The sequence below is a fragment of the Enoplosus armatus genome, chromosome 22, assembly GCF_043641665.1.
Source record: "Enoplosus armatus isolate fEnoArm2 chromosome 22, fEnoArm2.hap1, whole genome shotgun sequence".
NCBI classification, from domain to species: Eukaryota; Metazoa; Chordata; class Actinopteri; order Centrarchiformes; family Enoplosidae; genus Enoplosus; species Enoplosus armatus.
Window position 1 is genome coordinate 8,096,474 of NC_092201.1, and position 14,149 is coordinate 8,110,622.

Below are 14,149 nucleotides of genomic sequence, written 5' to 3' on the forward strand. Positions count from 1 at the left end.
AGTTTTAAGAGTTTAGTTGAACCTTATTGTATGAGTGATTTTCATCCCTCTGTTAAACTATGATATCACTACACACACATGCAATTCAGCAATGAGTATGCAGACACTCTCACTGCATAAAACTGTGATTGCATTCAGTCTTTCTTACTTTTCTATTATCAGAAATTCAATTGGATTTGATACTATTGTATATATCTAAATAGTGCCAAGCAATATCTATTAATGTGCTGAATCCTAATTCATCTATGTAAGACCTATGATTTAACACATAATAAATGGGAATATAAAACATTATTTTCATGCTTTGATTATAGAGATATCATTCAAAATGAAACTCCCTATTGATACAGTATGAAGCCCTCTAGAGGCAGAGCAGCAGTGGTGCAATCGGGGCACTCAGACAAGAAGCATAAAGATAACCACAGGCATATCTTTACACCATTGATAAACGCTATTTGTGGAGAAAGGAGAATGAAAACTATTGTGCACTAATATACAAGAACTTACTGTGAAAATAAAGGATGACAGTGACAGCTGTCCATGGTCACAGTTATGTCTTAAATCACTTGAGTTTGAAGGTCATAACATTTCCATTAACTTGCATTTATGATGCTGGAGTTCACATAAATATACAAAATACATGCCTCTTCTTGTGAGATTAAGGTATTTCTGAGTAATTAACTACATACTGTGTTTTTATCATAAGCCAGAGGTTGTTTGTGATTACGATGATGTCGTTATGTTGCCATATGATTATAAGCACATCTTGCAATATAAATAATTGTAGATTTTGAGGGCAGCTTGTAGTACTCTTATTGTTTCTAAATGTAGTACTTCAAGCATCACCGTATTTGATGTAGTTGATGTACTTGCATGAGTCTTGCCATCTTTCGATCGTATCTGCATAGTTGAAATGCACTTATTGTAGTTGCTTTGGATAAAAGCATGAGCTAAATAAATGTAATGTAATGTGTATCAATAGTCAATACAGCTGGAATTACTCCCATACGAGCTCTGCGCTATTCTAACGAATAGAATGTACTAGGCACCATATAGGTGTAAAGCAGTTCCTGTCATTATCTCATGCTGCATCTCTTCTTTTCCCTCTTCATGTCCTCAGTTGTACCGTGGATCCAGCTGTGTAGACCAGGTGGCCGATAATGGACGAGCACATCGTTCACCAGACGGAGCACATGACTACCATCGAGGCCAGCGCCGTCAGCCAACAGGTCCAGCAGGTGCACTTAGAAACATAATAGTTAAACAGTGGAAAACCAGGAAGGATGAGTCCCGTTATTCACAAGATGTTTAAACTATTTTACCAGTTAGTCAGATTTTTAGACTAGAACAGACACAATAACACCCCAGTCAGATATGAGCAGCATGATAATTTGTTGAGAAATTTAAACCCATTCTCCTTTGATCATCACTGTGTATAGGTACATGTGGCCACCTTTACTGAAACATCCATGATGAGCGCAGAGGAAGACTCAACATCCTCACCGGATGATGATCCTTATGACGACACGGACATCCTCAACTCTGCTGGCACTGATGAGGTCACTGCCCACCTGGCTGCCGCAGGTTTGTCTAGACTCTAGACCCAGCAGGGAGAAACTGAGCACATGGTGGCTACATGTTAATGGGAGTGGTATTTATTTGTATCAGTACCTTAATATTCCGGGAGGTTCTCTGTAATTTTGGCTGTGTTGATTATTTATCATTCACACTGAGTTGATGAAGCTGCATCAGACTTTCGGGTACAAAGAAGGTCATCTGCTCAAAACATACAAGACCGTCTGTTGTTTTTTTTGCAGATAATCTCTGATGAATTCTACTAATCCAGTAAAACATCCATAGCCACCTGAGTTCAGTGTAATGCTTTTAAGTGACCAACAGGTGGTGCCAGTGGACTGCTTTGTGGAGGCAGTGCCACTATACTATATTGCCTCCTGTCAAGCTCCTGACAACACTTTTTTGTCTCTCCCCTTTTAAGTTGTAATGGTACCAAATGGTGCCAATGAGCCACAATTGCAACTCAGTTCACTTTCATCCAAGAAAATATCAAATAAAATCAAAAGATTGAATAATAGTTGAATAAAAACAGCATTCAAGCACAATCTATAGAATGCTGTTCATTCTTATTACTTGCCTCTACTTTTACTGACAGTCAAACATGCTCTTTCTCTCTCTCTCTCTCTCTCTCTCTCTCTCTCTCTCTCTCTCTCTCTCTCTCTCTCTCTCTCTCTCTCTCTCTCTCTCTCTCTCTCTCTCAGGGCCAGTAGGCATGGCAGCTGCTGCTGCCGTGGCAACCGGTAAGAAAAGAAAGAGGCCTCATATCTTTGAATCCAACCCCTCCATCCGCAAGAGGCAGCAGACTCGTCTGCTCAGGTGAGATTAAAACACCAATTGGCCAACTTTCCCCAAACCTCTACTGTGTGTTTTCCCTCAGAAGTTTCAACAACGTATATGTCACTTTCAGCACCTGAGATTGTTTTTCACCTTCAGACAGAGTTGGTGTTTTACTGGCTTTTATTATGGACCAGGAGGTAAAGGATAGTATGTGTTTACAGGAAACTGCGAGCCACTCTGGACGAGTACACCACCAGAGTGGGCCAACAGGCCATAGTGCTGTGCATCTCCCCCTCCAAACCCAACCCTGTGTTTAAGGTGTTTGGTGCTGCTCCTCTAGAGAATGTGGTGAGTGTTTCAGTCAGCAGCTTTTATTTTCTATGATCTATTATTATCTCTTTTTTTCGAATAATCCTTTACTCTGTATGTCAAAAATAGTGATAGAATCATCATCATCCATCACAAATTAAAGTGAGAGCTTAAAATTGCTTTCTAACTCTGACCAACAGCATAAAGGACATTATTAGGAATTATTTTTACTTGATGATAAATGATCTGATCTCCAGCACTAAATTGAAAGACTGCGCCGCAACTTTCTTTCTAGGTGAGGAAATACAAGAACATGATTTTGGAGGATCTGGAGAACGCTCTGGCTGAACATGCACCTCCTGGTGGAGAGCTGGCCTCAGAGCTGCCCCCCCTCACCATTGATGGCATTCCTGTCTCTGTGGACAAGATGACCCAGGTCAGGCTCAATACTCTCTATCTGCTTACCTATTATGGTTCAAACCTCAGCATTAAAAAGCTGCTCCATTGTAGAACTGACCAATTAAAAACTCCCCTTTTTGTGTCTGAGACACAAACACAATGTAGGCGTTCCCAGCAGAGGGCACCAGTTGGCAACAAATCAGAGTCACAGATCATGTTTTATTTCTGTTGAGAGCAAGAGCTTAGCTAGCTATATGTATCAAGGTCAAACACTCCATTTCAGCTGTTCTCACATGTCCATCAGTGTCACCTGATGACTTTGATTCATGTGTATTTAACCAGTAATAATTCCCAAACTACTTGAATTCATTTTCATGCAGGAGTGACTTTGGCTTTGTAATCCAGGCATACAGTACGCCTGATGATTGATAGTGTCTGCATCTGAAGACAAGCCAAGCCTCCACCCTTTGCTAGACAGGCTGTGGTACCAGTAAGCAGTGAGAGGATGTGACTGCTCTTGGTAGGCCCCTTCACTACAACATTAGCACCATTGGCGGCCTGGGTCCTCTCTTCACCCAAGGGAACCCGGCTTGTTTACTCTGCCAACCCACTGCTGCTGACGCATTCTCTGGATCATTGTCAGAGTAGCCAGCATGACCGTGGCCCTCAGGGACGGTCCTGAACCCTGGGAGCACGGTAGCCAATCCCAGGGCCTCAGATGTGTCCTCGGAGGGCAGGTGTTAGTTGGTGCTTGTTTTTCTGGAGGTTGTAGGATGAGATTATCATGAGTAACCTGTTGCCTCACTCAGCTAGGCCAAGCCAGGTGGAAAGGTGTGTGTGGGTGTGTGTTTTTATAGGTATGTGTGTGCCATGTGTTGGAGACAGGATGTTGTTCAGTCCCTCTGGGAAAGGTCAATCCACCTTGGAAATGAAGTATGAAAAGGAGAACTTTGCGAGAGCTCCTGATCCATATCAGGAAGGCCTTATTGTCTTCTCCGTAGACATCTGCAGTAGGTTTTGCGTAGCTGAAGAAATCCCAAGTGAGGTTTAGTGACATAGGCAGAAGCCCTGGCCCTGGAGCATCTGTAGCAGGTGATCCCGGGTCTAGCCTGAGCCCATAATTACCCCCTAGCCTTGTTAGGGCCAAGGAACCAGCAACATAGCCGCCTTCCTAAATGCTGATTGGACCATTGCTTGGGGGATTAGGATTGGGGGTGGGGTGGTGGGTGCAAGGACAACATGCCACTTAACTCACTAGCCACTGTAATTAGGCCATCTGGCCTAAGACACATGCATCCACACATGGACCAGCCACAGGTGGAAATGCAAGCATCGTTTTGCTACTAAATAATTTTTTCTGGGGCTAATCCAAGTTGTTCTGTCAGTAAGCCAAGTGTTATCTGAAGTGAAGCCCCTTTACTGCAGCTACCGGATGTTTTTCCAAAGCTGGTGTGATAAAGTATTGACCATCCATTTTCTATCAAGATCCATTTTGTCATATCTCTTTGTGGTGATGCACTGTGTAACTGTGTTTAGGTGGGTGAGTTAGAAAAGGTGGTCTGAGGGGGGGAGGGATTTATTTATCCCGGAACCAAATTTAGCCCGTGATGTCAAGGCAGGCAGACGCTGCAGTGCCTCATTGTGCAATATAATCCCCCGGTGATGCTTGCATATTACCAGGACACTGAGGACATTGGCACTAAACCCCACCCCAGCCTGTCAGTGAGTGCGAGTGTATGCCTGTTCTGGAAGTGTTTATGCGATGGTGAGTGGATATGCATGCCGCTCACTGCCGCATGTGAGGTATATATGCTGGTGGATAATCAATAGCAAGCAAAATCTGATTTTATTAAGACCACCACTCATTCCCTCTCCCTGCTTTCGGGGACAACGCAAACTTCTGGAGGCCTCTCATGCAACACGGCAGACAAAGCAATCTATAGGAAAGTGAGCACACATGATTCAAAAGCAATTCAAAATACATTTGGTGTATAGTAAGCTCTCTTTGGGTCATCTGGCTTCATTAAGCCTACACTCAGTGGCTAGTGTATACTGCTAGGTACACCTAGCTAAAACTAGTTCACCCCATTTATTATATATAGGGTAGAATCAATATTAGAAAGACCCATTGAACACAATGCAGTTCAGCATCGCCACAGACTACAGCCTTCAGAAAGTTGAATCAACACCTCTCTCCGACAAAACCAAAACATTATAACCTTCATGAAGGTAGGATTTATAGCATTGCTGTTGTATTTGGTGTTCCTAATTAGCTGGTTACTGAGTGCAACTTAATATAAATATGTTTGAGGTCATTTTGAAAGAAAGCGCTAAGTTTATTTTTTAACTGTAAAATTACCTGCTCGGTACATATCTTGGTCACAATTCTTTAAAAAAACAAATTTAAGGAATCCTTATTAAGAATGTTTATCTTATGTGTTCGTGGAAGACAAAAGAATATTGTTAAAAGAATTTCTAAACTCCCAAATCCCAAATATTGATAGCGGACTCCAGGTGAGTAAGGCTCTACTGATTAATTCCTCTTTTATAATTAGTGAAAATAACAAGCCCCACCCCGCCAATGTAAAGAATGGACCGTGCTATTTGAGTGCTGGTCTCTTAACGCCAGGACAAAGTAATCATGCCGCAATTACAGTTGCTTTTTTAGTTCTAACGACCTGCACTAAAAATGCTCGGCTCCCTTCCTACACTGTTTGTGAATGTTACACTCAAATATAGTGGATACAAGCACTCACTGATGCAGTCAATCCACAATAATGAAGTAATAACTTGAGTCTCCACGCAGGTCCATAAAGTAGCACACGTCATGAGTGATCAAAGTTAATTTAATGTTTTTGTTTGACATTGATTTTCTTTTTAACAATATTGACCATCTTGTCCTTGCCCACGCTGAGTGTACTGGAGCCTTTGCGAGGACAGGTTGACAGTGTTGGATCACCCCTGATGTTCCCGTGGTGTCTGTCTGACACATCAGGCTGGAGCCACAGCCATAGATTGCTCTGTTAATAAACATGATCGCATTGTTCTGCTTTTAGAAAGCCTGTTTCTATTTGCAGGCCTTGACCACCTCAGCACCCTGCAGCAGGTACCCGATCAATAGGCGCCTTCTGCTGCCTGCTCAAGGGCGTGTGCTTATGTGTGTGTGTGTGTGTGTGTGTGTGTGTGTGTGTGTGTGTGTGAGAGAGACACTGCAGCTTTTTGCAGAGTTTTGGTGTCTGTATCATCTCTTTACTCCATGCAACTGTGCTTTGCTTCAGGCCCAGCTGCGAGCATTCATCCCAGAGATGCTGAAGTACTCAACAGGCCGAGGGAAGCCTGGCTGGGGTAAGGAGAGCTGCAAGCCAGTGTGGTGGCCTGAGGACATCCCTTGGGCCAACGTCCGCAGTGACGTCCGCACAGAGGAGCAGAAACAGAGGGTGAGAGGGTGCACTAAACTCCACAAATTCCTGATTAGTACTTGACTTTTTGATCCCATTGTATGTCAGTCATAAATGGTATCTGAATAAGCAGATCTCTAACTCTTTGCCATGCGTGATCTGTGGCACTGTAACCTGTAATGTGGCATTCAGTGTCAGTAGTCCTTCAATCAATCTGTAAAATTATTTCCCATATTAACTTGCATTTATGTTTCCCAAGGTGTCTTGGACGCAGGCGTTGCGGACCATCGTTAAGAATTGCTACAAGCAGCATGGCCGTGAAGATTTGTTGTATGCTTTTGAAGACCATCAGATAACCACGGCAACCACCACCCAGCACCACCTGACCGCACAGAGCATCGCTCACCTTGTGCCCTCACAAACTGTGGTACAGACCATCAACAACCCCGACGGAACAGTCTCGCTCATCCAGGTACGTTTTAGTTGCTTTTTGATTATTATAGTCTAGACGATTGCACTTTTTCAAATCCAAATGTAATGCCAGGGTTCATTACTCTGTCCGTTCACTTCTTGTGCTTTGTGACTGCACCCCTTTCTCTCAGGTTGGCACAGGACACACAGTTGCCACCTTGGCAGATGCCTCAGAGCTGCCCGGTGTGACGGTGGCGCAGGTCAACTATTCCACTGTGACTGATGGAGAGGTAACACCCACATGCACACAACACATACCTCTAAATCACTTTTTTATACTGCAGTATAAACACACATCTGGATCATTTACTACATACACAGGCTCTCACCTGACTGTAGTAATGAACTCAACAAATCAACTACTCCTTCATTTCCTAATGGCAGAGTCACAGAAACAAAGAGTATGCAGAAAATTTAGTGAAGTGTGTAAAGTGCACTTAATGGGAGCTATCTGTTTAACACCACAAGCACCTCATATGCTTTCTGTATGAAATTGTATTGCTCCTCTCCAGGTGGAGCAGAACTGGGCCACCCTGCAGGCCGGCGAGATGACAATCCAAACCACTCAGGCCTCAGAGGCCACGCAGGCAGTAGCGTCCCTGGCTGAAGCCGCTGTTGCTGCCAGTCATGAGATGCAGCCCGGAGCCACCGTCACAATGGCTCTCAACAGGTGAGAATGGGAGAATTGAATAATGACTTTGCAAGGTTTTAAACTGTATTTAGATATTTTAGGCCTCAGGTTTTTGGGCTGTAGGATTTGGTGTGCAGCTTTCACTGACACAATCCTCACGGGTCTTCAGTTACTGGTGATGGAGCCAGCAAACACTGCAGAGCCTTGAAAGAATCCATAATTACTCAGGCAGCTTTAACAACTGGATGAGAATGGGACAACTGTCAGGGCAGGTCACCGGTGTCCCCTGGAGATGAGAGTCAACTGCCTCCCCTCCTAGGTCAGCATCTAATTAATTACCCTGTAGATTTTATAGAGACAGTGTGCAAGGTGCACAACCATTAAATTGGTTGTTAGCCACATATTTCCATGTGCTAACAGCTCAGTATAATTTTGTTTGTTAGAAAAACACTAGTGCAGGTGTTAAATGCTTGATTGTTTAGCAGTGCGACCAAGTCAGTAAAGTCAGTTTGAAGTAAAATCAGACATAACAGCAGTAATAAAGCATGTACAGGGGTTGTTGTTGGTGTAATGTTTTCTGGAGGGAAATCAGCCACACATGATTGTATTCAGATGGGATCTACAACAGGATCTTAAACCACGTCACACGGAGGATGGAGGGACTAGTGTCTGCAGGATCTGACTACAACAAGAATACAGCAGGTTGAAAATGAGCTCATGAATAAAATAAGTTAGTCATCTTTGGTTGCAGCTGAAACCTGTAGACCTTTTCGACTAAATTCACTCGCTGAGATGCTGACATGTTAGCTGGTTTTTCACTGCAGTAGTGTCAAGGCAATAATTTCACATGTGTATGGGTATGTCCCATTGGGGCTTGTTACCTGCACCCACCTGAGTCCTCCTTCCCCTCCCCTCCCCTCCCCTTCCCTGTTTACCTGAGCTGAGCTACTCTGGGCTTTCTGTTCCACAGGCTCTGGAACATTTTGTCTCTTGTTTTCCAGCTCCAGAGGGAGAATTGAGCCTCTTTCTCTCGCTGGCTTTTCTGCTGTGTTGACACTCTGATCAAAAATGAATAAAGCCCTCTCACTGCCGAGCTTTGACCCGTCAATCTGTATTGATGCTAAACAGAAAAACTACAAAATTCATACCCAGTTTGTCTTTGCTGCCACGATTGACTTCAAAATTCAATATCTGTCACCAAGGGTTAATAAGAAGCATTTTACACCAACTGCCATCATCACTGAACAACATCCGGTTGGGTGTCATCCACATGCAACCACAGCATGAATGCATCATTACTGCTTACTGTCTCTGTCTGTACTCTCTCAGCTCCTCCTTCTTATCTGGCCTTCTGTAGTTCTATCTCAGATGATTATCAACCAAGCTGTGAACAGTTCCATTAGTTCATAACGAAGGCTGGTGTGGTAATAGGCTCGTGGTAATTCCACTGGATAGATCTGGTTAATAAAACTGCTTTGTTAGACCCGCAGCACCTGGCCTTTAGGGAGATGTGACAGATTCTCCATAAGTCCAGACTAGAAAAGCCTCTTACAGCTCATACACTCCTACCTCTTCACCCCACATCTCTCTAATAACCCTTGCCTTTGTGAGCAGACTGTGTGTGTGCACTTTTCAGCTTTGTACCAATGATTGTATCTGGAAGCCTACTGTATACATTCATCTCATATGTGTGTTTTTGAATTATTATTATTATTGAATTATTTGCCCCCTTTTTTTTTTTTTTTTTACATATTGTACACTATATCTGATGTGTGTGTTTATGTGTTTTGCAGTGAGGCAGCAGCCCATGCTGTTGCGACATTGGCAGAGGCCACTCTACAAGGAGGAGGGCAGATTGTCCTGGCAGAGACAGCAGCTGCTGTTGGGGCACTGGCAGGGGTTCAAGATGCCACAGGTACATATTCATCCATAATGTCATCATCATGACTGAGACAACATGCAAAGTACACCTCAAATGACAGACATTTTCTTTATCTTATTAAAATCAGTGGTCTGAGTCGATGAACGAGCATAGTGTTGACACCTGCAACACTTTTTTAGGCAGTTGGGGACTCCATTTATCTCCCAGAAAGAAAATAGAAATATTTTGTGACAAATAGAAATACTGAATTCTTTTATCGAGACACTTTTGGCATCACGTCTTGACTTATTGGTACTTGTGTGTGTTCCCCAGCCAATGGCATTTCTAATTAGTCTTACTAAGTGTAAGCTTCCCTACAGTAGCACTGCGGTGAGACCTCTGAGCTCCTACACTCTAATCTACTCTGTGCTGATGTGACAGATGGTGTGTTTTTGTGTGTGTGTGTGTGTGTGTGTGTGCAATACTCCCTTCTTTTAATGATACGTTAGCTGCACGACCGTATCGTCAGCCTCCTTACATACATACTGCATGCACTGCTGTGGCGGTGTGTGTCTGCTGGGACTGTACCAGTTTGTAATGATGCCTCACATCCTTGTTGGATAGCATTAACAGCCATTTTCCATGTTCAGTCAATATCCTGAGGGTGGAACATCAAGCTACTACTTGTCAATGATTAACATAGGGGGCCACGCTGCTAATCTAATGATGATTACCAGGTTTGTAAATGTCAGTGACCTATTGCTCTTGAATACAGATATACAAGTGAAACTAAGCGGGAAATAGATAACATATTGAGTCAGTTTTCTAACCTGTCGTGGTGTTATCCATCACTCTTGGTTTTGACTCTTGGCAAATGTCAAATAAGACTTAATACCTTTGTAATTAGGTGTGTCAACCTTCTTGTTTCCATTCTGGAAACCATGATTGGATGCATTCTTTGGATTTTTGTATATTTTTGTATTGATTGTAAATGAAGTAAAAACAATTCAATTCAGTAATTTCTTTTAGCAGCCTTATGTTTTGAATCATAGTAATTTATAATCAATGCAATGATACAACAAATCAATTACTACAGCCCAAATTGTATTGTTACTAAATGTAAACATCAAAGTCCATCTCTAGCAAGTGTAACAGGAAGTTCTACCAAAAAGTTTAGTTACACACACATCTTTTCAAGCTGTCAATCTTTTTCTTATTTGCCATTTCTTCTAGTCAGTACCATCCTACAGCAGGATAAACACACACATACACACGGACTCACACTCACACTAGTCTAGGAGCATGAGCAGGTCCCTCAGGGGCCGATCCACTCCATTATCAGTCCATGGTCTAATCACTGGTCCAGCTGTCAGCACGCAACCCCAGGTTGTCTTGCTTGGCTATATACATGCACACACACACACATACATGTTACTAGAACACAGGCCTTCTCTGAATTCAGTCAAGTGTATGTGCAAACCTGTGTGTCTCTGCTTTCTCTGTCACACACACACACACACACACACACAGTGCAATTGAATTTCATGGGAGAAAGTGTCATAAAAAACGATTTAAAGAATAGTCATAACAGAAAGCACACGCTAAAACATTGTGCATAATGCAAAAAGATGTACAGTGTGCTGCTGTAAATTTGCACATTTGTACACTAATGTAAATTCAAGTTATTCAAATCTAACATCTGCAGCCTTTGTCATTTGACATCTTGCTTCCTAAACCATAAGGAGTCATTTGGCTGCAATAGCTCACTTAAAACTACTAATGGAGCTGCCAAAGCCAGTCCTTCTCCCGACTATTGACCTTAGCTAATCACTGTAGTGCTACACAGGAGTGGAGAGCACCGTTTGAAGTGCACCGACCCAGACACTGCTGATTGGCTTGTGTAGCGACCCTTCACTGACAGAGGCATGCAGACACACACTAACACATACACACGGCCACACCAGACATGGCCCTTAATGTCTAAGTAACAATGTTCGAGTGGCCGAGTGAGCCACTTTGCTCGGTAACTGTGCTGTGTCTGTACGTCACGTGCCGGTGCCCTGTTCCCCTGTTCCCCTGTTCCCTCCTCCATAATCACTGCCAGCACAATTACCTGCATCAGCAAAACTTATCCCTGTCACAAATCACTGGCGAGTGGGCTTAGCGAGGGCCCACATTAGAGGGCCAACAATTACAAGCTAACCTAACAAAAGGGGCCTGATTATATTTTGGGAGGATTGAAAGATGGTACTCAAATAGATTTGAATGCTGCCCTGTGTTATGTGTTTTAAAGGATTCATGGGTGGTGTGTATTTGGTGCGTTTAATGTCCAGTGTCTTAGCTCACAGTAATGGGAGCGGGCATGAGCCACTGCCATCCCCTACACTGACCTTCTTGCCTGCCCGTGACACTGTGACAGCTTGCAGGGTGGGGCAGAGGCCCACGTGACTGCAGCAATAATCCCTGCAGGCAGAGACACACACACACACAGCTGGGCATGGGGGAAGCTAGCTGAGAACGTTCAATCGGACCATTGTTCAGAAATGCCGTCTCTGTAACATGGCTGCCTCCTGTCACTGACAACTACGTGGACTTGACTGCCTCCCAAGCACCGTGTCGAACATAAACTCTAGTGACAAGATTACCTCTGGCCAAAGACTGAACAAGCTGTATTTGTTAGCATCAGGGCTGCGACTAATGATTATTTTCATCAACAATTAATATGTTGAATTGTTCGGTCTATGAAATGTCACAAAATAGTGAAGAATGCCCATTTCCCAGAGCCCAAGGTAATGTCTTCACATTGCTTCTTTCAATACCACAGTTCAAAACTGATTCACAGTTACATCAAACAAAAAAGATGCAAATCTCCAGCGAATCTTTCGCTGATAAATGACTTCAATGATTAATTGATTCTCAAAATTGTTGTTGATTCATTTTCTGACTTTGACTTTCCTGAATGGTCAACCTGTAGGAACTGAACAGGACAAAGACTTTTGTCCATACAATTTTATCAATATACCACCTGTATATTGGGAAAATAATTACAATCTCACAGGTGGTAACTACTCATCATTTGCGTTATCGAATAATCTGTTGATCATTGTCCTATTAATCATTGTGTCTAAAAAAAAAACGGGTTAATGGTGCTGGTACTGTGTGTCTAAATCCAAAATATTTCTGCGTCTTCTCCTCAGGTCTGGTCCAGATCCCGGTCAGCATGTACCAGACTGTAGTGACCAGCCTCGCCCAGGGCAACCGACCCGTCCAGGTTGCCATGGCACCTGTCGCCACACGCATAGATAACACTGTCACGCTGGATGGCCAGGCGGTGGAGGTCGTGACCCTGGAGCAATGACAATTAAGACCCTGGAAGGAGTAGAAGGCACTGAACAGCCACCATGGAGATTTGTTAATTCTACTGTTTTCCAAGACAAAACGCTGTGTACAATGTCAAATATATTTTTAAATGTACATCTGCAGGGGAAGTAAAAGTGAGTGAATGCATTGTGTTTACTATGTAAAGATATTGCTTTTGTTGGTGTAATTTTTCTCCCATTTAAAGTCATGTTTTTTTTTTTTTAGCTCTGTGATGTTGAGTGTTTAGTATTTATTTCTATACAATTTAACCTTTACTTAAAACAAAGATGAACCAAAAAACATGGGAGGAAAGCCACCACAGAGTGTGTAACTATCACTGTTCTGGATTTTCATTGTCGTCTATGTGCTTGACTGTTTTGTTTTTAGGATGCATTTACAATTCAGTGCCATAGTCAGAAGTCACTCCTCTCTGTTTCCCATTCCCACTATTCTAAATTTCACTCTTTCCACCTCAGCTCACCTAAAACTACGTTCATGTATGAAACAAAGACACTCCCAGACATTTCTGACATTAGATGATGAAACATTATGTTGAAACACTGTGTTTTTCCCAGTGTTGTTTTACTGTAGTCCACGCACATGCCAAGATTTGTGAAGACTCAGGATATACATCAAGGTGTTTTTTTACTGCTGGACTGCTGAGCTGACTTCCTGAAACAGCCGTTTTGTCTACCAAATCCATTCATTTACAGTGCATGGGTAGGAGCGCCCCTTGGTATGTAATTTTTTTTAACATGAACTTTTTGTCACTTGACTTGGTGGCCTGCATCACTTTGTGTATCATAGTAAGATAGTCATACTTGGACAGGAACTGCAGTATTTGTGATGCAAAAATCAAAAAGGCATTTCTTTAAATCTTACAACAAAAACATTGCTTGCCAAGAGTCGACGTAGTTCAATGCAGCTGTAACATTTGGTTCAACTCTCACCACTACTTAAAGTCCAATAAAATGGCTGCTGTTGACCATTCATTCTGTTTCTCTGTTGATTATTAGTACACAGCGTAACCATCAATGGGTACAAAAAATGTTAAAGCTACATTGGTCAATGTTTTTCATATTAACATTCGATCCAATGACGACATGTGATGAGGGCACCTCTGCAAAGCCTTTTAACGCCTTTTAGCTAATTGTTTTGGTTTGATACATTGCATGTTTACTGTATAGTTAAGTCTCAAAGCTCTGTGCTAACCCCTGTTTGCAGCTGTATTCAGCAAACAAGATACCCAGCAGCTGACTTGGACTTGTCTGTCTTGACTTGAAACCTGTGTGTTACGAAACAATGACCTCGGCCCACCATTGTATCAGAGGAGACGTTTACATACAGGAAGCTTTATGTTTTACGGTT

The 14,149-nt window shown here is 42.8% G+C and overlaps 1 protein-coding gene across 3 annotated transcripts; it reads left to right on the plus strand.

Moving 5' to 3' along the window:
- The first annotated feature begins 1,122 nt into the window (after positions 1-1,122).
- Positions 1,123-12,959, plus strand: nrf1 (nuclear respiratory factor 1). Of its 3 annotated transcripts, XM_070928938.1 has the most exons (12): positions 1,123-1,238; positions 1,440-1,584; positions 2,277-2,391; positions 2,574-2,700; positions 2,957-3,097; positions 6,339-6,497; positions 6,718-6,930; positions 7,061-7,159; positions 7,442-7,599; positions 7,916-7,951; positions 9,354-9,475; positions 12,619-12,959. In XM_070928938.1, exons 1-12 carry the CDS (start codon positions 1,161-1,163, stop codon positions 12,777-12,779), a joined length of 1,554 nt encoding a protein of 517 aa, XP_070785039.1. In that variant the 5' UTR covers positions 1,123-1,160; the 3' UTR covers positions 12,780-12,959. The 3 variants fall into 3 exon arrangements, with proteins under 3 accessions (XP_070785039.1, XP_070785038.1, XP_070785040.1); XM_070928937.1 differs by lacking the exon at positions 7,916-7,951; XM_070928939.1 differs by lacking the exon at positions 7,916-7,951 and having other exon boundaries at positions 1,161-1,229.
- The last annotated feature ends 1,190 nt before the right edge of the window (positions 12,960-14,149 follow it).